Source organism: Leptosomus discolor, chromosome 6, assembly GCF_034619465.1.
Source record: "Leptosomus discolor isolate bLepDis1 chromosome 6, bLepDis1.hap2, whole genome shotgun sequence".
Taxonomy (NCBI): Eukaryota; Metazoa; Chordata; class Aves; order Leptosomiformes; family Leptosomidae; genus Leptosomus; species Leptosomus discolor.
Window position 1 is genome coordinate 28,652,898 of NC_141396.1, and position 27,095 is coordinate 28,679,992.

The window sequence follows — 27,095 nt, forward strand, 5'->3', positions numbered from 1 at the left end:
AGTCTTGCCCCTTCTTCAACAGAAGGCAGAATAAGATAAACCCCATCTACTTAGAGTTAATAATTTTTAAAGAAGCTTGTGCAGAGGTCCTCTGTGAGGCTCCAGGAGGAAGGCTGTAACCAGTGTAAACTCTAGAGGGCCTTTTTTTTAAAAAAATAAAATAAAATCTAATTGTCTGGCTGAAGTCAATATCTTTACAAATAGCCAGCCCTCAAGCCTTAAGGGAACAGTTAGTGGAAAGGATGGTACATATTCACAGGTAATAATTTGTTCATTAAACAAAATAGTTTTAATCTGAGCCTGTTTTTTTTTTTTTTTCTTTCTTAATTCAGAGATCAGGTGAGAAATATGTCCTGAACTGTGTATTTTTTTCCTGGAAATTAATACCTTGGATCTTAACGTAGCATAAGCTCCTCGGGTACTCATTTGGATAGCCAAATTAGGTGTAAACTCAAGACTGAAAGGCAACATTAGAAATAGTAAGCATCAGTGAGTTTATGGATCACCTCTAATTTTGGTACTGACCTGGGTTCAAAGGTCTGACCAATATCTTATGGTGTTTTCCTTATATTTCAACGGGTTCTGGCCCAGATAGGATTTTTGCAAGCCACGATTAACTACCAAAAGCTTTTATCATTAGCTGGTCTTTGCTTTAATGTCTGTAAGTGCAGAGTAGCATTTTCAAAGGAACCAAGGGAATTAAATTCAGTGGTGATGAACTCTTCTTAAGCTTCTTTGGAAATTTTAGCCTTAACTTCCACTTGGACATCTGAGTTTACTTCCCTCTCCCTAGCTCGTGCATGATTTTTATTTTCCAAGAAGTGTTTTTGAAAAAACATTGAGCCTGTCCTGTTTTGCAGAGATAATCTAGGTTAGACATCCTTCTACAAAAAAAACCCCAAAAAAATCCCTGATTCTTAAAAAGGAAAACATAAACTATTCTGACAGCCAGAATTTAAAGGATAGTTCCTAGAAGTATTAAAACTTAGACAAGTATGCATCTTCACACATGCACGCACACATACTCACACACAAACGCACATCCCCTAGCAGTTACCCCATCTTGTCTTCTTAAATAGTGTAACAAAAATATGTTTGCTGCACCATCAGTGTTACAGGCAGGTATACTCTGCTTCATGTGCCATATTCTCCATTTTATTTAAAAAGTACATTGTAGCTGGTTTCAAGACATCCATATTTTTATTTTCTTTACTTCCAGTCCAGCGTAATAGAAGGTACACTAAACAATATCAGTACCTTGTAAGGCACTTTTTTCTGATGTAGGAGAGGAACACGTTTACTGCAGATGTCTAAGGCCTTGATTCTACAAACACTAACACATGGAAACGGTATCACTGATTTGAAGGAGGCCCTTTACTTCAAAGCTAGAGAGACGTGTTGAGTGTTCTGTAGGATACTGGTCCAATGGAGTATTTAACCTGAACACTGGCGTTAGTTGGGATGTGTGTTTTAATTTTTATTTTGGTGGAAGTAATAAAAAATAAAAATTTGGATGCTGATAGAATAAGATCTCCCCAGGGATACCATCTCCCATGATACATTTCATCTCTGAGAACAGGGCCCTGCCCTTATATTTAAAATAATACCCTAAAACCCTTCACTTAAGTGCCTTAAGGTTGACATGTGAAATACTTACCACATTTTATTTCATAAAAGTTACTGTATATACAAAACAGACCTCAGCCAGTAAGGTCTTTCTTAGCTCAGTCCAAGTCTTTCAGGTTGTAAAAACATGTTCATTTGATGTGCTTCAAAGTTTGTAGATCAGATCCAAAAATCTCAGGCTCTGTTAAGCAGAGTTGTCCTAGAAGAAGTAATAAAAAACAAGATTAGCTTTTCTATCATGACAAAGTTTTACGGTTTTGTAAAGGCTGGCAATAGATTGATTTTGCATAATTAGCTAGAAGCCTTTCTTCAATGCATAGACCTTTAACTGCTGTAAACTGGAATACATCTATGAATTCCAATAAAGATGTTGACTTTAAATTTAATGGAAATTTAACTTTTGTAACGTTACTTCAGGCCCTTAAGGTGCATTCAGGCAAATATGATCTGTCATCCTAAACTATTGCTTGCTGAACAACATTGGATTTAATGCAAGGTACATTGCACGAGTGTCACAAGTGAAAAGCTTATATGGACTTCCTAAGAAACATTGGGATCACTGGGAAACAGTGTCTTGTCTAGGGCAATGCAGTCATAATGTAGTTCAACTGCAGCTCAGCCTTCACTCATTCTTTATCTGGTACAGATATGTCAATCTAAATGTTTAATGTGATTTACAAAGGTCTAATTCTGTCTTTCTGCCTTGGCCTCAGTATTAGAAGAAATCTTGTCTAAATTAACTGATCTCATCATGTACATGGAAGAGGTGTTTCCCCCTCACAGGGATAGGAGGAGTTGTTGATACTTTCTTAACAGTAGGCTGAAAATTAGAGTATTCATATAAAATTTCAACCTTTTATAAGATTTGTAAGTGTGTAGGTATGATAATTGATAGCACCTTCTTAGTATCTCTGTATCTTTGTTCCCCTGATAAAAGTGTGTCTGAAAACTGCTACAAATGTAGATTCTTCTGCTGTATTTGATAGCCTAAACAAATCACAAATCACATTCTCTTTCATAGTCCCAGCAGTGATCTTGCAGCCTGAACTGACCTGGCTGGAAAAGCTGTATCAAAATCCAAGCCCTATTGAATTTTTTCAATTAGAATTTTGAAGAAAAAAATTATTATATTTAGGCCAAAATGGTCTTAAGCTGGGTATGCAAATAGGAGGGAGGAAGCTGACGATCACATGCCTGTGTATGTCTGCAAAAAGACACATGTTCTGAGGAAGTTTCATACCTGAGTGTTTTCCAGCTGTCTTTTTCCATGTGATTTTCTGGACCTTCACTTTCAAAGGATGCAATGAACAGAGCTAGTAAATAAAATAGGAACAATCAGATATGTGGGTTCTTTAACTGAAAAAAAAAAAATAAAGCTACGATACAACATGTGTAACTTAGCAGACTTCATAATGAAGTTTATTCTCATCAGAAGCAGATACTGAAGTGACAATACACACTTAAATATTTTTTTGCATGTTAGTTTTTTATCTGCATTTCAACAAGCAGGAAGACTCACTGTAATATTCCATAAAGGATTTTACCTTCTTCACTATAAATGGGTGCTGTGAGTAGATAGCTCTGGATCTTCTTGTCTTTTTCAAAAGGGCACTCAACCTGCTTCCATGTCAGGAAATCATGAATCTGTCTTGAAATTTCCCAGAACTTCTGCATGAGGTAATTAAAAGGATGTTATTAAAATCATACTTGTTAGAGCCTCTCAGTCTTGTTCTTATTCATGCTTCTTCTCATATCCCTTATGCAGTTGTCTTCCTTGTTATCCTTTCTTCTTACTGCTGCTGTTGTCTCCCCCTCTTCTTCCCAGTTCCTCATCTGTTGTTAGCCTCTCAAGTTTCAAATAGCATATTCCTGCTAACCACCTGGTCTCTGCATTCAGTTCTTTTCATCGTCAACCTTTTCTTCATATACAATAAAGTACTATTGGTCTGTGTTGTATCTTTAAATTAGCCAGTGAGTGGAACTGGTCAGTAAACTGTTTTTATTTACTTCACTTTTTACATTTCCAACCTTCAACTTACATGAAATGTGACATATCTGATTTTTTCATAAAGCACATTTTTTAAATTTAAGAAATAATCAAAATAAAATATAGAAACTATAGGTATCCTTTCCTTCCTAGAATTCTAAGAAATGCATAATTACTTAGGGCTTGTCTTGTATATTGTGTGCCCCCCTCCCCTTACCCAGCCTGAATAATGGCAAAAAAACTTTAGAAGTACTTTTGACAGGCTGTGGTCTTTTGGACATGTATATTTATTAGTCAGGGAGAGAGAATCCAGAACCTGTAGAAACTCCCTTGAAGACATGCTAAATACCATTTGCTGGTTAAGTGTAGTGTTTATAGCTAGCTAACCTGGTGAGGTTAAATCAGCTAACGCTGATGATTTAGGGTGAAGATACCTATTACAATTTGATCAGATATGATAGCTTGCTGCCACAGAAAAGCTTACTTTCCATTCTTTACTACCCTCCACTTCCCTCAATACCTTTTGCACGTAAGGCAGGGTGCAGGGCTGAGAAGTCGTAAATTTGTCTACCATCGTACATCATACGCTAAAATTATTACACTTTGTGATTTCAAGTTGTTTTAAATGTTGCATGAATACAATGTTCCTTTAAGAAATTTCCCTTTCCAATTAGCTAACATTAGACTATTTCTGTATTACTTAAGTAATTTTTAGTGCTGGGGCTTTGGCTTCTGGAATTCTTATTTTCTTAATCTTTTCATGCATCAGTTTTGGTAACAGATTTTTGTTCCAATCATTTCTACTTATGTGAATTTTATGTTTTGCAGTGCATCTGTCCCATTTCATGTGAAACTAACAAGAAATAATCTCTATTTCAGTACACTTTAAAATTAATCTTTTAACTGAAGGCAATTACATTCCAGCAGTTTTATGGATTCTCTTCTGTATATGCAATTGTGAATCTGCTGGATATTTAATATAACCATAGTAATTGCAAGCAGTAGCTCTCAGAGAAATTTGGTGAAATCATTTCCCCTAGATAATGATACCATTTTATATCTAGAACATAGCAATGCTGAAGGAATTCGTAATATAACAAGCTAGAAGTTCAAAACTGGCAACTGTTTGTAATGTACAATGTTTAACTAACATTACTGTTTCTGTAATAAAGTCCTACCTTGAAGTTTATCTGCCCATTGGGCAAGCGGTTCGTATGTATTTTGTGCAGAAAGTATATATCTTTAATAAACAGGTTGAAAACTGGGATGACTATTTTCTCTCGGTTGCTGTTGGCAGTCTGAGATCGCTGTGCTGCTCCTTGCAGGGCTGTGCGGTAATTACAAAAGTTGCTGGATGGATCCATGTGATGCTGTTTTTATGGAGAGGAAAAAAGGTGGTCAAGTACTAAATGTTTCCTAAAAATTAAAAGCTTTGATCTAACCATCAGAAAGTTCATTCTTTATGAATTTGTTGGGCCCCTTCTTAAACTTTCAAGATGGAGTACCTTATACTGATCAGTTCTGGATTCAGGGTTTTCTAACTTCTGTCTTGTTTGAAAGGAGGGTTCTGTACTGGCTTTACATCTATGCTTTGCTTCAGTGGTTAATGGAAGACTGAAAGGAAATTACAAATGATTGTCGGAAACAACCACAGTTCTAACTTGTTGTCACCAATCTTTCTGATGAAGATTTCAATAAAATTTTGTTTCCATTCAGATCTCCACTAGATGAAGTACTCCAATTAGTTTTAAGGGTAATGAATAGCATTCATTTGAGTGAAAACTACCTTGATGTTAAATTGTAAAAAAATCTGCTAGGAAGACATAACCTAAAGAAAACTTGCATCCACCTTTTTTGGAGGCAAGCAGGGAGTTTGAAATTCAGGAAATGCTCTCCCTAATGTTTATGTGCTGGTGACCACTGACACAGCTGCCTCTGTGATCTCTGACTTGGTAATTCCACAGCAGACATTTGGATTAAAATATTTGGTGTATTTCTATATGAAGTCTAAACTTTATACATACCTCTAAAACATCAAATTTGGCTGTTTTAACCTTTGACCAAGTTTTCTTTAGCCGTGCCACAGGACTCAAGTTCATGCCAGCTGAATGGAGAACAAAGGAAGAAACAACTGAGTTGAAAAAATACAGGGCTAACACAACTCTGTGTTTATGTATCGGCACCATGCATTTTAGAAGGCAGTTCAGCTTGACAAACAAAAGTTGTAGCTAACACTCACCCACCCACATGTTAATCTGTCACTGGTACATACTGCCCCTGTTGGAGTGTGCATGCTGATTTGGTCAGCCAATTTAGGGCAAGTATGAGCATAGGAGTGCCTTTTGTCATCTGTGTTCTGGATACTCACAGATAATAGCCATCATTGAGTTGAAGTTTCCAATATTGAAGCATTCTCTTGCCACATCAATGAAAAATTCCACCATTCTTGTACGCTGCTTTTTCTTTACAACCTGAAAAATTCCAAGATTTGTTAAGAGGGAGGGGACGGCCTGTATTTTTGGATGGGATGTTCAGAGGCCTTGTAATAGATTGATTGAATAGACATTTCAAGACTTTATCCAGCTAAATCTTATGATGATTTAGGCCTGAGTGTATTTTGTTAAAATTAATTTTTAATAAAATAGCAGAAGTATTTGGGGCTACTATCAGTTATTTGTCCAGTTGTGGGGGTGAGTAAGTTTTTGTTTATACATAAAGTTCAGTGTCTTAGGGAATTTTGTATAAACAAGGTGGATACTTTCAGTAATTTCCTGTTACTGGAAAAGGGAGATGACATGAAGCTGCTATCTGAAAGAATATATGCAAAAAATTTAAACCTCTGAAGAAGAGGGGGAAAGCAGTGGACAGACTTAAGACCAGAAGCATGTAACCTGAATGTGAGAGAGAACAATTGCCATGTCCTGATTTTCTAACTTTACTGTGCATACTCTTAAATGACCTCTTGAGAGCAGGTAGTGATAACGATCAAACGTACAAATTCCCACTTATGCAAACATGCAAGGGATCTAGCAAGTGATGTGGAACATCTGCTTCACAGATTTTTATAAATGGCAAAACAAAAATAAAATATAACACTGTCTCAAAACTTTGTTTCCAAAAGCCATCAATCTTTATCTTTTTTTTTTTTTTTTTCCCCCAAAAACAGCTCTCTTACCTAGATACTTCAGGTTTTGGGTCATATTAAAAGAAAATCGTTCAGTAGTCAATGGCTTGGCTTAGCCCTTGATGTACTAAAACCTTTTGTTTGAGTGGTTTACTAAATGTATTGGCCATACCAGCCAGCTCTGAAAGATGTCTTCATGTGTTTTTGTAGTAGTTTTTGTGAAAGCAGGAAATCTTAAGAGATTAGGATCAATATATCAGACTTCATGAAACTGCAGTAGGCATCTGGATGTCCACAGAAGGGCTACTGACCAAGCAGGAATAGAGAGAAAATTTCCCATTTTCTGGAATTGGTGCATATTAATAGGAATCTAAGAAGACAGAATATACATGCTAAAAAAAAGGGGGGGGGGGGGGGGGGTTGGGGCAATATACCTTCCTTTCTTTGCTTATTATATGATAGAAGTTACTGTTAAGCCTTTTTTTTTTTTAACCTTTCCAATAGCCCACTTTCTTTACAGATTTCTGAAGAAAGTTTATTCCTGATTTTTCCACAATAAAAATGAATATATGACAATGCTAATGATATTGATATCTAAATGCAGCAGAAGGACAGCTGTTTATTGGAAATCTGCATTTAACGATGAGTATCTTTGAGAATTTATGGATTTTTTTTTTAAAAAAAAAAGAAAAAAAACCAAAACCAACCCAAATCCAAAATCCTAACTCAATCCTACACACAAGTTCCATTTCACTGCATGACTAACTCTACTATGGAAGCTACACAAAATAGAGAATATGTGCAAAGCCAAACATAGCCATGAACTTTTAATCATATAACCATGCAAATAAATTAATGCTTGAGTAATGCCATTATCTTTAATTGCACTGCTAATGTTTAAATCTCTATTAGACCACTGTCTCCCTTTTGCTTAAGGTCAGTATCACTTTGCTATCTTGTTTTCTATGAATACCTACCCGACAAATCTCTGTAGCCACCAGCATGCTGAGACAATTGAACCAATTGTCATAGGCCTCCAAATTATAGGTTTTGGTCACGTCACCTCGGCACTGCAAGAGAATAGGCCCCATGTTAATCCTATCCTGTGTCATGATAAAGTCAACATACCAAAGGATAAACTTCCTTTTCATGTCTTGATAAAATCTTGTTGGGTATTTTAAGGCATGAGCTTAAAGAAGACTAGAAAATGTCAATCTTCCTTGCACAGGGTATACTCAAATTATGGAAGTTCTTCACCCTGGTTATTCTTTGTCTCTTTTTCTCTCTGTATCCCTTCTTGTACCTTGTGATTATCCAGGGAGTCCATGTGGCTGACAATCTGCATCAAATCCTCTGGGTAAATGTTGCTCACCCTTTCCTGTGTTTGGAGAGATGAGAGATTGTCACTGTACAGACAAACAGGGAGTTCAGTAAAAAATTCATCAGTAAAGCCAAGGTTAGGAGAACTTTTTGGTAACTTTCATCTTCCTACAGTGTAGATGTGTGAGGCTTTTATCGGTGTACCTAATTGGTCTTATTCCTTACTTCGTAATTTTTGATTAAAACGTTGGAGGCTTTTAGTGAAGACATGGCAAAATTCATATTGATGAGTATAGTAATATTTAGTAAATAGAATATAAAATAATTCACACAAATCACTCACCAGTTCAATATAGGTCAGCTGCTGTGCCAAGATCAGAGGGTCACAGCACACACTCAGGATGTCCTTTTGAGTTGACTGTGGCTTGGTTTTGAGGATGGTGCCTTTGTCAGTAACAGGTTGCCGAAATTTCTCCCTGATTTCCTGGTACTGGCTCCGTGTGGAGAGGGCCATTAGGAGATTCTGCGTCATTTGGCTAATGATCTTTTTCACTGTTCCGTTTTCCTAAGCAAAAGGCAGAAACAATGGCTGATATAAATATTTAGTTCTTGCAGATAGCCAAAGCATTTCTGACTGGGAAAAAAAAAATGCTTATTATCCATTTCCTTGAATCTTATCTGAGCCAATCATCCTGTGACAAAGCAACTTGGTATAACTGTCCACACAACTTCATAACAACAGTGTTACGCCTCCCTGCCTTCCCAACTCTGTTTCGCTTGCTTGGCTGGTCTGCTCCTCGTGGCAGTTTTTGGCTAGTACCCCATTTCAAAGGCATCCATATAAACAGCTTAAAAGTGGATATAGTGAAAGGTGGTTGCGTTGCTTGCACAAGGCTTCTTGGATCCCCTATGTACTAAGTGCCAAAAAGCTCTTTCTCATTCTGATCAGACCCACTGGTGGTCAAGTCTGTCTAGCCCAGGCAGAATACAGGGAATTCACATTGTGTCCGCAAATAAACCCCTAAATACCCTGGCTTGGCTTTGAACAACTATAGCATCCAAAGATTTAGGTAAGAGCACAATATACATCATGTTCTTGGACAACTGAAATGCGTTTCTGTTCATCAGATGCAGATTTTAAACATAAGATCTGTAAGGATACATACTGGTAAAGCCACAGAAATATAATCCATCCACTCAGTGTCTTGACAACTAAGGGAAGGTGAATTCTTTCTGCCATTGATTGTTTATGTTCTATAGGCATTTCTTGATGAGATCAACCCCAAAGACCTAACTTGATTGCTTTCCTAGTCCTCCATCCCTCCTGTTACTGCTTTAAATGACCAGGTTTACTGACCCTGTTCTTCCTCCTGCTGGAAAACTAATTCCACCCAAGACAGTCCTCCTCATTTTCCCTACACAATTGTTTTCTTGCTGTCATGCAAATAACTTCTTTTGAAGTTAGCCACAAGGTTAACCATTCATTTACAATCTGCTATGTTGGTTTCTGCCAATCAACTAGATACACTAGAAAGAACTGCAATGAATCTGTGATCATTCAAAGAAGCCACTAATGTGCAGTGATGACTGAAATTACATAGCAGATGTGAGAGACGACGACTACCAAATACTTGTATATGGCATGATATAATTAAGCAATAATATGTCAGAACATTGCTTTACAAGGCAATAATCTGACTCCCAAGTGAAATCAAATGAAAAGCTGAAGGCAGTGTAGCTCGTCTTGAGGCAACTGGATTACTGGGCTGAAGAGCAGCTGGCTAGAGCCATTTCTGATATTGTGCTACAAGTGTTCAGAAATGCCAAGGGAGCGGGGGGGGGGACACATACGACATGCTAATTCTGCTTTCTGTATGCTGAGCTTTCTATTGTAGATCATTTGACTTCAGATGCTCTGCCTGCCTTACCCATGTATCTGGAAGGAAGCAGACTTTCTAGATATGGATCACAGAGAATCAAACTTGAAGGCAGTTGAGAGCATCGCAGATATTATGTGAAAGTGAACAAAGAACTATGACATGAAAAACTGTGGCTTACTTAACCTATAGTGAATTTATTAGCGCCTTAATACTTAAATGCCCTTAGAGTTTTAGCAGTTTCATTTCATCACTAGTCTTACCCTAAATTTTCTTACAACTTTGGAAAATAAGTCAATGAGTGTACAATAATTTGTCCTTGTTGGGGTTAAAACAAAACATTTTTACTTCATTTGGGGTGCAACCCTGGCTGTAGCTATGGTTATTTGGTATTCTGTCTGATATTGCTAGGATAAGCACCTGACCATTTTGTGTGAGTTCTTAATTAAATTTCTATCCCATGAATGGAGAATAGTGTCCGGGAGGGATTTGGAAAAGCTATAAAATACAAAGTAAACCCCCAAACCATTACCATAATCCCTTGCTGAAGTACAGCATGGGTAATTTCTTGTGGTAACAAATACTGAGAGAAGGAGCTGCTTTTTGTCAGTATCAAACTATGTTTCCTAGGAGTCAGATGTGGCATAGCTCTTCACTGATCAAACTTGACTTGTAGCCTTTTTAAGGGGATAAATGTGGTGATGCTGTAATTAATGGATGTCATCAGATGCCTCAGACACCAGAACACTGAGCCACTCCATGAAGATGTGTTTTACTTAAATGACAATTTATGCATACATAACACAGTGGGAGCAAAGGTGAAGAAAAAAAAAAAGCTGCAACTACCTTCTAGTTCAAAGTAACAGACAAATTAAATACTAAGATACAGATGATAAATAAAACCTCTGCCAGGTCCCCTTTCACAGTAGTACCTCTGCCAACACACACCTCCTTGCCCTTGTCTACAAAGGGAACAGAAGGCATGTTATAATCCTGTTTGCTTTTTCCCTCCTACTAAGGCGCTCCAGGTAAACAGCTTTGCTGATGCAACAAAACTGACATACTTCCTTTTGACAACTTGGTAACACCTAATTGTATTGTGTCCTATCACTGATTCATGCAGTGCTGTCAACCTGTTGTTCTTCATTTTCTCTGTACTTGAATCAACAAAACAACATAATACAATTGTCTTCCCATTTCCTGCTAATCGTTCTCAAAAATATCTTGAAGTTCTGGGTTTATAAACAAGGAGAAGCTTCTACTTCTGTATAAGTAAGTCTTCACGTTCATACAAACACTTTACAATTAATTCCCTTGCAGTCCTTGATTATATCCTTCCTTCTGTCTATTGGGACTTAGTTACTTTCTAATGAGAAAAGTGTAGGTTTTGTGAGTGTTTAGGAAAAAAAAAAATCACCCAATAAAAATGATAACCAACAGAAAAACCCAGAAAATTAACAGCCCTTGTTCTATTTAAATTTGCTGTATCTGTTTGCTTTACAAAAGTCTTTTGTGAGGTCTAGTTTTCTTCATAGGCTAGAAACTCAGATCAGTTAAGACTGGTGATCAACTATCTAGCAAAGCTCGAATATATAATGTACTTTGTGGATATAGTATGCATGTCACCTAAAACACAGCAACAAAACAGTTGCTGATTATTGTCAGGAGCTAGGAATAAACTATTAAATAATAAGCATCTTCACCTTGAGCAGGAGTACATCTGATACAATTAGTTGATATGTCTTGATATATAGAGTAGTAACAAAGTACAAGGGATAGTACATTATTATGAAAGTTAACTATATTGTGCCATTGTAGTCACTGTTCTTTCCTTTCTCCTTCTGCACCACATCCATTTTTTCCTGTCATGATGACTGTTTTGTCTCTTCCTCTTACACTTGTTGATTATACATAGACAGTTTCTGCTAATGGACTATTAACTTCATTGCTCAGCCTGTGTCCTGCAGTTACACTGACAGCTTAGCAACGGCTGCTGTAGTCCATTTAGAAAATACTGCATGCAGGAGCAAAGGTTTGTATATAATACGATAAACTATGTATAAAGGCTGACAAATATTGCTTTACCACTTAACGTTCCCCCCCTACCTCATCACATTGTGTGATCCTGTGAGCAATCTCCTTCAACTCTTTCATGGATTTTTCATCTTGGAAATCATAGGGGAAAGTTTCAGTCCATTCCTTCAGGAGCTGAATGATTTTGGCAGCAAAGGATTTTAGCTTTGCCTGGAAAGAAAAAATGAGTTGATTACTGACCATAGACCTTTATGACTGCAGAGTAAATTAGCTGATGAGGGCTCACATAAAACTAGAGACAGCCTTGAAAAGACTTTGCATTAGTAGTAGGTGAAGGGGATAAAAAAAGAGCATTTAACTGTGAGCCAGATTCCTAAATAGTATGATTTAGCCTGCTTTCATGACAGCTTGGTAATGTCTTTTACCAAACACTTTGAAGATATTTTCAAGGTTAGTTGTATAAAGTCAGGAAGATGACAGAATAGTTTTGACTTACTTGAAGTCAGTGGGACTTAAGCTGATTTATGCCATCTGAGGAAGCAGTACCTTAGAACTTGAATTCAAATGCATACAAACTTCAGCATTCTACCAAGCATCTTTCATGAGAAACATTCACAAAGACTTTTTTTTCTACAGAATTTATCAGACCCTCCAGATTGAGCTGTATATTAAAATAAATGAACGACAGAAAAGATGTGTGTGTTCTCTCCATGACATCTAAATCAAAATGGACTTTGAAAATAAAAAGTATTGACTCTTGCTCAAAAAGCTATCAACCACAGAAAGAGGAGGGAGATCTATTTTCTAAGTTCTTCTGTCACCTGTGAATCTTCTAAGGCTTGTCATCAGTTAGACCTGAACTGGATGCCAATTATTCCACTCTCATAACAACAGGGAGCAGCACCAGTAAATCCAAGGGAGCACTCTTGTAAAACTGGGAAGGTGAGTGCTAAAAACACTTTTAACAAACAAGAAGAATGAAAACTTAATTGAGGTTATTTTTATTGTCCCACCCACCCTGTGATGCACTGAAGAAAAAGAGGAAGTTTTCATTTGTTTACCTCCCCACTTGTGTAAGCTACAGAAGTCCCACTACACAGCAGTTCTTTCTCCCCATGCACAGTATGCTTTCCTCATTGCACTCCCCATCAGCCTTTTAGAGGTTACAGAAGGCCACTTAACATGTGATTGTCACTACAGGAAATCAGTGGATTTTCTTTTAAGAGAATGTCTTCCAAGAATTGGTAGGAACTGCTACTGAAACATCATCTGATTATAGTGTGTCCCAGTTTATTTAATCAAAACCACAAGTCAATCAAACTAAGCTATTTTTTTTGCATATTTTTACATCTCACTGGTATATAGTCAGTGGGAATATTAATAATGATTAATAAGAACTTTGAAATTAAACCATGCACCCTTAAATCCTCAACCTGAATATAAGCCAGTGCTCCTTGTAAGTCTGAAGGGAATTTTCTTGCTGCCTTTTTTTTTTTTTTCAGAGCTGCAAATTGCAGTCCGCTCACATGCCTTTCCTAGCTGTTTTTATTGATAGCATTTAATCGACCCTGCTAGTGAGAGAAGTACAGAATACTTGAATAGTGAGGGCAAAAAAGAAAATATCACCATTCTCTTTGCCAGCAGTAGGCACTTCTGCAAAGCAATCTCTACCAATGCCCAGCTTCGAGGTATTTTAGAGTGGGACAGAGTTCCAGATTATAGTTGTCTGTCCTCCAAACTCCCATTGTCGTCTGCCTTGGGGAAAAGAGATTTTATATTTTGCTAGGAAATGCACGGAGCCTGACATTATTAAAAGAATAATCTGTAGGCGGTGATAAGAGAATTAATTACCTAGCCAGTGCGCTTCCATTCATTTGAGGTTAACAGATATGTGCCTACTCCACTTTTGTTTACCAAAAGCTGCTACAGAACTGTTTAATTATATAAATTATCCTGACAATCCTTTCTTTTTAACTTTTAAAACTGAAAAAGGAGAGTTGGGGGCAGAAACATTCCAAAAATCCTTCCTCAGGCCATGGAAGCATCTCCATACGAACACTGACTTCCCATCTCATGTATCTACTCATGAGTTGCCAGGGTTTGCTTCCTTCACGGTGGAAAGCTAGGCATCTGTTGCCAGACAAACTGCAAACCATATCGATCTTCATGTAATGACCCTTCAGATGTAAAAAGGTCAATGTTTTATCAGGTGCTCTTAATGCTCCTGAAAACAAGGTATGCTTTCTAACAGCAACACTAAAAAACATCAGTGCAGCAAACCATGAGATTCCTCCTTCATGTGCACTCTGAACCCTAAAGCAGTATGACAGGCTTGATGCATATAGTGTGTGGTATCCTAGATAGAAATCACACAGATATGTGGGTAGCAGCATGCATTTTCCTTTTTGTCATGGTTGCAATAAACCTACCAACCTACTTTTTCTGTAGCCCTGCTCCAGATGTGAGCCTCCCCTTGTGAGGCCTGACACAGAGTTCTGTGGAGTCTATGGCAATACTTCTCCCATAAACATTTCTCTGAGAAGAAAAATACTTCTATTAATTTAAGTGCTGTGGATCAGCCCTGTTCTGCATAAGACACGACAGTACTGAGAAACAACTACCAATTAGAAAGGAGGGCAATAGCAGTACTGTGCTTGTACAAAAGGAAGGTTTAATGACAATGACCTGGTTATGAGTATTGCTTTGACTTTTGGTTTTTAAAAAGGATGGCTTACTGGTGACAAAATCTGAGGGACTTATGTATTCCAAGACAAGCTTAATAGAAACTAACTTCTACTTTCTCTTTTTAATTCTTACTAGTTTAACTTTTGATTTAAAAAATACTCAAGCTGCAGAAATAATGCACCACGGTTTTAACAACATTTTTTTCCGCTGAATAATAAAAGTGCTTTTCTCTGTGACAATCTTCTTTGGGTCATTCCAATCTCTAATGTGAATCTGGAGAGTTAAATTTTATCCCTTATGGTCAAGCTTAACTACTGACTTGTATATTATAATTGATGTCTTAAACTGTGAAACCCTTCCTTCTTACGAGTGGCCAGAAGGACTCTAAGCGGGCTCCAAGACATCCCAGAGTGTTTTTAATCCGCTTATCTCTGAGTTGTTTTCTATAGGATGCTTGGGCTAGCCAGTAGTGTCAAAAACAAAGGAATGATAAATATTGTGGTATGTAACCTCAAAACCTGGCTCCTTGCCACTTTTTCAACTCACAGGCTATCCAGGCAACAAGTCAGCCAGTTTCTCATCTTAAGAGATTTGCATAAACAAACTCTTATCAGAAGTTATTAGAGCTGCTTTAACTTTACTTTAAGCTTTACTTTAGCCAGCTATTTCCTGCTATGGAGCCACTTAATTAGAAGGTGCTGGTAGCTGATGATACCTTAATGGGTTATGACTGTGAACATGTTAAGGGTGTCTTGAGTCAAGAATCTCTATGCTGCATGTGAAATAAGCTTTTATTTGTTGCCAGATGAAAAAATGAATTTTTGCAAATGCTAGTGGCCAAACCATTCTGTAAAACACCTGGGTAGAGCACAGTAAAGTAGTCATTTGGAAGGGATATTAGAAGTTTATGTAGTATTCTCCAAGAATTCTCTGTTTAGTGGGCAGGAAAATATTACAGTTTACATCAAGGGGGTAGGAAAGGATCAAGGGCATAGCAGGAAAAGCAACCAGCAAAGCATGTAAATTAAAGCAGCCTCCCAAACACTCGTGTTTTATTGTCACCCTGCTGTTTGTTGGTTTTCCTGTAGGTTCATTTCCAAATTGTCAGCAGAAAGTGTAAAAGCGTGGGTGTTTGGAATATGAGCTGCTCTATTTTACATCCTGTTGTTAGGATGTTATGCTATTTCATTTCAATGTAGGAGCCATGATTTTTTTAACACATCTGCTGAAAAGCCAGAGTACTACTACTTTACGACTGATATCTTGTCTATAAATGGCCAAGCAATTTAGTCCCCAGATACTGTTTTCATTTTAAAATCTAAGTGTATTCTTATTCACAAAAGTTTCATCTTATATCCCATTATTTGTAAATCCAAGTATATCACATGTATTTTGACACTAGCTACTGAGAGCAGTCTTCCTCTTCCTATGTCCACAGATCAGCTTTACTCATTCAGTGTTTCAGATGGTCCCAACATCCCTTACAAGTTTCTACCTCTGTTGTTTAGTTACATGTTGCCAAAGAACCACTGCAATGTAGAGCATCAGTTTGAGATTGCCCAGTCACAAACTAGTTTGGCAGTGGCAATAGGAATGGTTATCAGCATAGCCCTTGACCTTAACCCCTTGAATTATCAGTGTAATCCTTGACTCCTTGAATTCCCCAGCACCTACATGATGAGTTACATAGCTATTTCATGAGTAGATCAGGGGACTGACCTGGATGAAAGTTATTTTGCACCAAGTGGTTAGTTTTTCCTGTGGAAATTGTGACATAATATGAAACTGCACCCCAGGAATAGTAAGGGAAGAAGCCCTTAGGACAGTTTTGCTGTCAAAAACTCTGTATTGCCAAACCATGAGGTTACCTTTTGTGCTCCGCACTCAGAGTGCTGATACACCAAGGAGAAAACAAAATGGGACTATAAACATGCTGAAGATTAGGAATGTGAGCATATAGTTTCTCACCATAGAAGAATCGATCCAAAACATGCCCAGGATTTGAACAATTTAGGTCTTTTGGTGTTTGTTTTCTACCACTCTTATTTGCATCCCGGTTTGAACTATTCTGGTACTTCAATTTCAGTCAGAAGCCCTTCAATACACGCTTTCCACAATGGTAAGACTTAGACGGATTTAAGTGTGTATCATAAGCTCACCCGGTTTGGTTTAATCAGTTGTAGTAAAACTGCATAATCACATGTGTCAGCACAGGCTACAGTGTTAAGTAGTGCCTCACTTAATTTTTGTGAGAGGCAACTTTCTGATTTACTGTTACACCAACTTAAAACACTCCACCAATAACCTACAACAGAGCACTTAACTCTTAATAGGATGGTGATGGTGACTGGAGAACAGGGAATCAGATTCGAGAAAGACTTAACTTGGTGAGAGCCCAAAAGTGCAAAGTGACTTGCTGGGCAGGTTTCACGGCAGGTACACGTTGCTCCAGTGCATGGCACCAACCTGCAGCTCATGAGCAGAGTTGTATTTCCAGCCACTGTATCTGACTGGTAAGGTAGTACATGACCTATGCTTGTAGCTAGCAAAGAAGCAACGGCACTTCAAGGAAAAAGACCTGAATAAAAATGCATCCAGTAACACATGCCAATTACAATTTCAATTTCTTCTTCATCAATCTATTTAGCTTTACATTGAGAAGGTGAGAGTGGGAAATAAACAACAGTAGCACAGCTACTGAAGGACATGATGGTTCATTTACCTTTTCTGCCTCAGTTCCTGTTTCTAGCTGCTGCTTCTGTTTAATGCAGATCTGCCCCACTTTAGCCAGGAGCTCGTGTGGGTGAATGAAGACTCGTGAGCTCAATAGGAAAGTGAAGATGTAAGTCCTCTGTGGAAGCAGAGAGAAAAAAAAAAAAAAGTTGAATAACATTAGCAAAAATAATTTCTTCATTGAAAAAACTATTCCGTAAACCACAAACGTAACTTTCCTTCATTCAAATTTCTTATAATTTTTCCTGACCCCAGAGATGTGGTGGTCTTTTCTATCCTCTGCTAAAAGGAAATGCTGTAGGCTTCAAGGCCGTTAACTGTGGTGTTTTCAGATTCACAAATTATTTCCCTTTAAAATGCCAAACTTAATATGCCTACCTAGTCGTTGCTCACCGAAAATACAAATGAAGTAAGTCCAATGTAGGGTGTTCCGCCTTTTGAACACTACTGTTTCTGCTGCTTTGTTTTCCTAAGACTGATTGTTTTTCATTGAGCTGCTTCCTGTGTATTCCAAGCCACAGCTGTAATTTCTTTTTGTATGGGGTTTTTTGTTCCTTTTTCACCACAATCATTGATGAATGCTTTAGCTTAGATTGTAGCCATGTGACAGTAATTTAATTTTAAGTTTGGCTTTACTTATTTGGGGCTTTACTAATTTGTTTCAGGGTCTTTTGAGTATGAACATCGCTAATAAATGCCAACAATTGTTATTTCTCATTAGAAATAATCTCTCCATTTGTATTTTAAAAGCTGTAATGCATTGTATTCCAAATCATACTCTGGACAGTTTAGTTGAAGTGAGAATGCATTCATGCCCTAGTCTTGCTTCAGTGTTTGAAACATGGCTTCTGTATTTGAATGTAGTTACCTGAGTAATGACAGTAGCACTTCATAAGCACTTCTATTTTTCCTTTAGGCTATTTGATGAACTCTGGAGTTAGGAAATTGTAGAGGACCTCCTTTGACAATGGATTTCAATTAACCTTTGTTACGTTTGCAGTGTGTACTGTGACTTTGCACTGTGTTTTTAGAAATGCGATCTGGTAGGCCACAGCAAGTATGCATGTAAATAGTCAATGTGTGCATATACCACCTTGGACTGGGCAGGTAAATTAAGACATCTAAAAACCTAAGCCCAGTTGTCTAAGATATGGCATCTCTACTATTAACTACTGAATTCTGCTGCTTGCAGACTGTAAAACACACTTGTAGTTAGACAATAATGGTATCTTCAGGACTCCAAAAGGGTTATGGGGTTTGACAATAAAATGTGCTGTGAAAAGTATTTCCATTTCTTTAGAACTCAGCGTGCCCTATAATATAAATTTAGCACTAAAACCCTACAAATATCAGAAGGGGGAAAAGGGATGTGTTTGGGGTTTTTTTCCTAATAAAATAAATAAGATTAACTAAAAGTCACAGTGTTTGGGAGTGTGTGAACAGTATAATAGATTAAGCATTTATCTATTAAACATCAACTCTGTCTCATCTTGTGGAGGAAGCTAATAAAGAACAGAGCGGAGTGTGATACAGCAGAGGCATTTAAAACAACTCATACTGATTTGGAGATATTGGCACTGGGGTTCATGTATTAAATTAGGAATAGCATTAATTCTGTACAATCAAAACTGCAGTTAAGCCATAGTCTTTGCCTTGTCTATTGTTTATATAAATAGAGGAAGAAAGGAGGAGAAGGGTTAACTGGATGGACAGTTTGGGTCAGGTTCTTGAGTAGTGCTTCCCCTGATGCCTACAGAAAATGAACAGTGGGGGCCACCTAACAATTGGTCTCTTGGTGACTTCGAGCAGGCAGCCAGGGCAGCGACAGGACACATGGCCTCTTTGTGGATGACGTGGTTGCAAACATCCCACACAAGTGTACATTGGGAAAATTTAAGAAACTGGGCTTCTGTTTGGTATTTTATTTATGTCTGTCTCTGGAATTTCAGAGTTTATTTTTACATTTACAGTGACAAAAAATTGAAGTTCATTAATTTCAAAAAGAAATTCAATGTACCTCTTGGCACCTGCATCTGGGAACAGTTGGTGATACTGTGTCAGCTTTGGAGAAGCTTTATGAAACTCTATAATAGTGTGTGTGGTGTACTATGGGCACTAAGATTAGGCTGAAGAGCTAACCTGATTCATAAAACAGGAGTTGGTTGTTATGGGACAACATAACAGATCTTTTATTCTTATGTATGTGAGACTGATCCCTAAACTGACACACTCCCCATTCAGAATAAAAGCAAGAGAAAGAATAGTGTTGGGCTGTGAGATTTTTTGGGAGGGTTTGGGGGTTAGGGGTTTTTTTGTTTGTGTGTTAAACTATGCCTGCTTACCCTCTTTTATTTTCTTTTAGCCAACTTCTGTGTTCATTTCTATCAGTTTTGTCTCTGAACTTAAAACCATGAGTCTGGACTATCTGGGAAAGGAATTTAGCTGTTGGGTGTGTCAGCCGTCACTGCTTTGTGTGAAAATTTTTGTTCTGGAAACATGAAGCAGCCCTCAATTTACCATAATTTGCATTTGAGAGAGATGGGGAACATTTTTTAAAAAAAATACAACCCCCCCACAAAAAAACAAATTAAAAAAACCAAAACAAAACAAAAAACCCCACCACCCACCCACCCAACAAAACAACTACGGACTTTGATGCTTTCATCTCTTCCCCACATTCTTGTTTTGGGAGTTTAGAAGCCTGTCTGAAAGATGCCTCTATGTGTAAGTGGCAGGGAACTGCAACTTAAGCCACACTGCCCCGCCAGTGACCTTCAGTCTCATAAACTGGAACACGTTCTTTTCAGGAAAGATATAATTTTGCCTCTCATACTAATTATAGTGTTGGTCTCCTTGGTGGAAGTTTGTGTGGGACAGTGTTTATTCAGAGTGACTCTGAGAAAGGCCCACTCAAAGTATCATTTACCTATTGTTATACTGCAAGAAAAGTGCAACCCCAACAACCTGTACTCTTACTTGGTTTCTTCGATAATGTTTTATATGATAATCAAAAAAGTGCTAAACTGGCAAGAAGCAGGAAGATACATGGCCATAGAAGTGCATACTTTCCATTTTACACTTGCTGATGTCTTTCTGTAATCAGTAATATCTGTACTGGACCCATGTTGTGCCTTTCCAGACAACCCTGGACCACTGTTTAGAAACCAATTATTATTACTTCTGGAACCCATCTACTGTATTTTTAATTCAATTTTTTAAGTCACTTAACTGGAACTAGGTTCAGTACTTTGGAAAACAAAATTGTTCCATTATGGTCAATCAAGATGTGCTGGTTTATGATATATTGGTATCTAATTGTGGGGGTTTTTGGATATATTTATTGCTTACGCTGGCATAAACAAAGAGTAACTGCAATTAAGAACCAAACTAAAAATGATAGGTCTGACAGCAGTATTGACCCCCATCTCCTTGCTGCTCTGCTAATAGCCACTCCCTATCCAATAAAGAAAATTTAGTCTGAACTAAACCATATATTTCAGCTTAGCGGTAGGTCTCGGGGGCTAGAAACACAGTTGGTTTACATAGGAAACATTTCATACTACTGTCATATGTCTTATCTAGAGCAAGGATTTCTGTGATTTGTTGCACCTGTACTACTATACACATACAGGCTAAATGTTATAACAGTGTAGAAACCTACACTATCTCATAGGCAGTTCCCTAATCACGAAGAGGATGATTTGGAGAAGGAAATTTAACTACGAAGCTAGCTGGTTTAACAAAGAATGATTAAAAAATGCTTCTGTAAGCTATGAGATTGAAAGTTAAGCTCCATTTATCCTGCAAAAGTGAGAGATATTTGGGAGAACAAGCAAAAAAAAAAAAAAGTTTCTGTGCTTGGAACAACATAAGCTGACACAAAAGGGGCTTGTGCTTTACAAGAGAATAAGAAGCCAGATTCCTTTAGTGCCTAAAGTTGTTGCTAAGAGATGAGCTGAATTATATTTAAAAAAAAAAAAGTGCGCAAGCGCACAAGACTAAAGAAGGAATTGTTACTCTCTGACCCAAGAATGCACTGATGTCTTCTCAAGGAAGAAAAAAAAAAAAAGAAAAAAATTTTCTTTGTGCACTGCCTGCTCATTCTGGAACTTCTTGTTTGTGAAATTTTCTTGAAACATTTTCTTGCTTGGGCACAAGGGTTGCAGACTGGTACATTCCATTCCTAACCTCCGAACTCCTCCGTCTCATGAGTATATGTTTTTCGATGTGTTGAGCAAGTCCCTGTACACAAATAAGCCTCAAAAAAGCAGTACACAAGGGTAGGCCCTTATCTTTCCTGGCCTCCCTTGCCTGACTTGCATACTGCCAACATGGCAAATGCTTTTTTGTTTTGCCTCTCTAACCAGCACAGAAAAATACTCTGTGTTTGCTTTCTTCCCCACCCTGAGTTTTTTTCCTATCTGGAAGGTTACTGTGATCTTTGGCTTAATGTCCATGCAAGCGGGAATGCCTTCTAAGCATTGTGCTCAGATGTACTAATCCAAAAATTTGGATGAGTACTGCACCTTACTCAGTCATTAGGTCATTCTGAAACTAAGGTAATCTCTGCTAACATTACCAATAACTTCTATTGGTGTGAATTAATTGGTGATGCCTTCCTGCCTTTCTTCGCATGTATAGACAGAGACATGAGACTAAGAGGTGTTTATACCTTTCTCTTGAACACACAATATTGGCTAATCTTCTGAGGTTATCAGTGTAAACAGCTATCACTCTAACACTCTGTAGCAACTTCCCTAAAAACAGAAATGAGCATAAAATTATGTATAAACGTGCAACTGAACTAAAATAGAAAACCTGGATTTGAAGATAACTCAAATATAGCTCCTTCTTTATGCTGTTCAAAGCTTATTTATCTACTTGTTCTATAACTAATTCTTTCAGCTGAATTGGGTGATCTGATTTAACTAAAAGAATGTGTCCTGCTGTAGAGGAGATGAATTTGGTTTAATGCTGTTTTCCATCTCTCTTACCCTAGAGCTCCCTTGATTGCTTCAGTTGTATCTCTCTCAGCTGTCAGCTTGCTGTCTGTTTAAACTGCAGCCTTCCAGGGTGGGGTCCATGATTGCTTGGTTTGTAATGCTCCCTTGCACAGGTTATGGGATAGCACCATGGAAACTAGCAGCATTGCAAAATAAGTTGTAGGCCCTTGAAGTAATGCTCACTTTATGGAACCATTTTCAGAGTAGCTGTGTTATAAATAGATCTTATGTTACAAGTTACAATAAGGAATGTACATTAGCAGCTATTTAAAAACCTTAGCTATATTCCAGAAATCCAAGCAGCAAGTAACTGTACTCTAGTACCACACAAAAGACAAGGAACTGACTCCTTGGAAGGCTTAACTACAGCAGCCTACAGCTATTCCAGTGGTATGCATTAGCAGCTCTACCTGCTGCTTGCTTCTGCACATCTGTTCTACAATATGTATTTGGGGGCAGGGAGCAGAGATTTAATGTCTAACAACAGTTATCCCTCGGTGTCTTATAAAGGACTTGGTACTAAGTTAGCGTCTGTCAAAGGCAGCGCAATTGTATGTTAGCCATGTTTAAATGCAAGGTTTAGGATTACTTTTGAACTGGAACATTAAAACATCCTGGTTTTGCTTTTTAATTGTCTACTGATGATTCCTGGCAATTCTGTTGCTTATACCCACTAAACTCTCCCATGGGGAGTCCCTGTTTTGTGCATGGCAATTGTGAACAAGGGCGGTGTATATGTGGAAGGTTGGAGGGACTTTATTGTGACTGATGTGAAACCACAGTAAAAAGTTCTACATGAATTAGACTGAGAAACGTACAAGACACAGCATGGCCCAGTGCTGCAAGTCTTAAGTTCAACATACATGTTAACAGTGATTGCAATTTCCTGCCCCCTTGTTAGTCTTTAGAACCTGCTGGGATGCTTCTGCCATAGCTGCCACTTTTTCAGAGCTCAAATGGAACAGATACTATATAGCCTCTCTGATCTTTGGCAACTTGTTTAAACAACATCTTTCATTAACGGGTGCATGGGGTAATTTTAAGTGATGAAGTGATCTGTTAATAATATCATACATTCAGAATCTTCTTTCATGCCCTGGAGTTAAAAGTAATGTATACTTCAGTGGACTGCACTGAGGATGTTTAATCAGTTGCAAAATCACTTTCAGGCTCGGGAACATATATTATTACAGTTCTGGCCCATTAAAATGTCTTGAGGAAGAGAGCATTTTAATTAAAACCTATTTTTTGTTTTTGTTGTTGTTTTGTTTTGTTTGTTTTTCTGATGGCCTAACTAGGAGATGTAGAGAAAATACAAATAAAAGGCAAAAAAATAATAATACTAGAGCTTATTTCAGTTCTGCTATCCTAGGTAGGAGCTGGTTAGTAGTTAATCTTGACTGCATTAGAGCTAAAGCAGCTTAGAGGGATTGAAAATTCTATGGCTAATGCTGCTTTTAATTGGTTCTTAAGGCACCCATTTGAGTTCAAGCGGCTTTATCTTTCTAACAAGTGTTCTCATTTAAAAACAGAAAGGAGAGTATCCCCACTGAGCAACATCTTTAGTGAAGGAATATTGCAAGTAAAATAAATGCATCTTTAGCCTACATCTTAATCTTGAATCAGATGGAGGTAGAATTTCTTGAGGAAGCACCAACCCAGATACTAATGGAGAAAAACCATTCGAAGGAAAAAAAAAAAACCAAAAAAAACCAAACCAAAACAAAACCCTTTGGTGGCTACTTACATCTGGATAATAGTCCATGGTGGGCACCAGGCGCTCTATCAAGGCCTCTAATGATCCAGAAACAAGGTTCCCATCCTGATAAACAGGGTCCACACACCTGTCTCCCATATCTGGCTGCACTTGTCCACTACAACTGGAACCAAGCATGCTGGAAAATATTGGCGTCTGGGGCATAGTTTCCTGCAGAAGCAGCAAAAAAGAGAGAGATGGTTAAGCTTTCTTTCAAGATATATGGGTTTTACAGAAGCATGCATTAAACACAATTACGTATTTGACTGAACGCAGCCTGGGTATTCAAGCTAAGTTCTGAACCCAAGCAGTTGCACATCTGTAAGCTGGCTTTGGGGTTTGAAATGCACTTTAAACTGTGTCACTAAGGCTGTAGATGCAGAAGCTGTAAGAATTTTCTTCACTGTGCTCAATTTCTCCTTTCTCACCAGTTTTCCCCTGGCTCTTCATGCATAAAACTAAACAGGGATGAAATATTTTCTGAATTTGAAAGATACTGAAGCAGTACCTTACTGAACAAACAAACAAAAAAATACTGTGCCTTAATGTCCCTCGTTTTACTCTTTTTGAAGTCACATCTTACTTGACTTGTGATGATAAATTCTTCACCACTTCCACAGCTAGATGTAATCAAGGTCTCGACCGAAGTGACCGAAGTGCATCTTCTGCTTATAGATGTCACTGGAAACAGTGGGGGACATACTATCTGAACAAAACTGCCACTTTTGTTGGTTTTCTTTGTACATGAAACTGTGAACTGGGTGGAACTGAATGCTGTGACATACCATAATACACAATTCTAATAACAGTCTCTTTGGAGATTTTTTTTGCTTAGGAAACAAACCTTCTGTCACAACATGAAAACCACACAAAGGTTTGGGTTTCCACCTCCCTCCCCTTGGCCACAAGCTATATCAGTATAGCTTAGTTACCAACTGTGAGTAAATTGTGGGGTTTTTTTGTTTGTTTGTTTGTTTTGGCTACAGCTTAAATATAAGCAGAAGGCTAAACAAAATGTCCTGCTTCTGTATGTAAAGGTTGAAAATAATATTCAGGATCAGTATCGAAACAGTTCCCCCCCCCCCCCCCCCCGGCTGCTGAAATAGTTAAGACTGTTTAGGAGGTAAAGTGACAAGAAGGCAGCATTAACTCCTGAGCTGCTGTCTCCCTATCTGTGAAACAAACATGATATTGTCACACTCTGAAAAGCACTTATGTAGACAAAAAGGATTAGGCCATTACCAGGACCTTCAAACTGACAGCTGTTTCTAAGTGCACTCGTGTCTTAGACATAAGTCTTCTCTTTCTCTTTGGCAATTTTTCAAAAACTAGTTTAAGAACTGAAAACCTTAAATGCTGTAAGGCTTTTTTTTTTGAATTATTTTTAACAATTTTTTTTAGGTAGCACTTGAAAGAATTGCAGAGCAAAACTGTACTTTGTACTCTTCTAATGCAAGGCACATTCTTCCTTTCAGTCTCTCCAAAGTGATCATTCATGTTTACAACCTGAGATAAAAAACATTCTTCTGTTTTTAAGCTCAGATAAATGCTATGTGCATTGGTAAGGGAAAAAAATACCAGTATTAACAATGCTTGTTCATTAAGGTGACAGATTTACTTATATATCCAGCTAAGTAGAGCTGGTTTTGTGGCTTTAACCAGAAGACCTGTATGTATTCATACATGATACAGATATAAGGGAAGCATAATTCCCTGTAAATTAAAATATGGTAGTTGTTTAATAGCGACCAGGGAGACTACTCTGAGGAGGGGAGTTCAGTTTCAGAAGTTCAGCACATAAGTCAAATAAAACAGAAAATGTAGGCTCTAATGGAATATCAAAAGAAATGAAAAACAATGATTCTGTACAAACAGGCAATAAGGTTACTTAGTATTTCACAAATTCATCTGTTAGGCCTAACCTTTGCAGTACACAGTGATCTGACAAATCACTGGACGTATGATGAAGCAGCCAGCTTTGCTATGTATACTATGTAACTCTCCAGTAATTTGGTTTTTTCCCTTTAAGGTCCGTAGCGATAGAGCTGAAGGCGACTTCTCAGCCTGGACTGGCTATAATGTTTATTAATACAAAGTTGCACGAGGTTTTAAGGGAAGCACCCACTGAAAAGATGCTTTAGGAGGAAATGTGTCCCGGTTTTGCCACCAAGTGCTTTTAGCTCCTTTAAAACGTTCATCGTTGCATCATTTCCGTTTTTAAAGAACCTCTCCGGGAGCAGGCTCTAACGATCTTCGCCGGTCGCAAGGGCCGGGAGCCGAGCCCTGGCTCCCCCAGCGGGGCTGGCTGCTGCCCCCGGCACCTGCTGCCTACGGCGCCTCTCCGGCCTCCCCAGAATCGCCAAGGGCCCCGATCGGCCGGGTCCCCCCGCGCTGGGGGGAGGCAGCCGCCGCAGGGAGGGCAGTTAACACCTCTGCGAACGGCTTCGGCGCTCCTAGCCCCTGTAATCCCCACCTTTCTCCGACACTCGCAGTACTCTCGGCGCACACAAGCCCCGGGCTCCTCGGGGGTGGGGAGCGCTGCGGCGGCCGCAGCCGGCGCCCTCAGACAGCACCTGCCGCTCCCCCCGCGTGCGCCCTCCCGGCGGGGCAGTCCGTTATCCCCGGGGCCCCGGACAGCGACCGCCGCACCACCCCCACTCCGCTGGCGGCCGCGGGAGCCGCTCACTAGCGTCCCCGGCGGGGCGGGCTCCAGCTGCGGTGTGCGGAGATCCGGCTCCGCCGCAGGGGAAGTTCCCGGGTAAACCCACCCCTCCCTGTGACCGCTGTGGGGTTTTCCCCATCGCTAGCATCGAGCGGCCACCCCGGGGCTCTGCCCTGCCGCGCGCTGTCCCCCGGTGTCCGCACATGACCGGGGGGGGTACGACGTGGCTCACGATGACAGCGACCGGCCCGAGGCGCTTACCCTCATTTTCCTGCGCGATGTGCACAT

At 38.8% G+C, this 27,095-nt stretch overlaps 1 protein-coding gene across 1 annotated transcript; it reads right to left on the bottom strand.

Annotated features, from left to right (window-relative positions):
• Nucleotides 1–1,782: 1,782 nt before the first annotated feature.
• Nucleotides 1,783–27,095, bottom strand: RASGEF1A (RasGEF domain family member 1A). The gene is made up of 13 exons (XM_086466336.1): nucleotides 27,069–27,095; nucleotides 24,137–24,316; nucleotides 17,376–17,504; nucleotides 12,041–12,178; nucleotides 8,401–8,622; nucleotides 8,041–8,115; nucleotides 7,715–7,807; nucleotides 5,982–6,084; nucleotides 5,638–5,717; nucleotides 4,792–4,983; nucleotides 3,171–3,294; nucleotides 2,867–2,939; nucleotides 1,783–1,825 (listed from the first exon to the last, which is right to left on the bottom strand). Exons 1-13 carry the CDS (start codon nucleotides 27,093–27,095, stop codon nucleotides 1,801–1,803), a joined length of 1,461 nt encoding a protein of 486 aa, XP_086322462.1. The 3' UTR covers nucleotides 1,783–1,800.

Bases quoted from the DNA above. Each gene is read 5' to 3' on its own strand.
- RASGEF1A (XM_086466336.1), bottom strand. From the start codon at position 27,095: ATGTGCACATCGCGCAGGAAAATGAGG. The intron at 7,808-8,040 runs GTACAAGAAGGG...ATTCTCTTGCAG, and splicing joins ACTCCCTGGATAATCACAAG to TGCCGAGGTGACGTGACCAA. The intron at 5,718-5,981 runs GTGAGTATCCAG...TTCTCCATTCAG, and splicing joins CTCAATGATGGCTATTATCT to CTGGCATGAACTTGAGTCCT.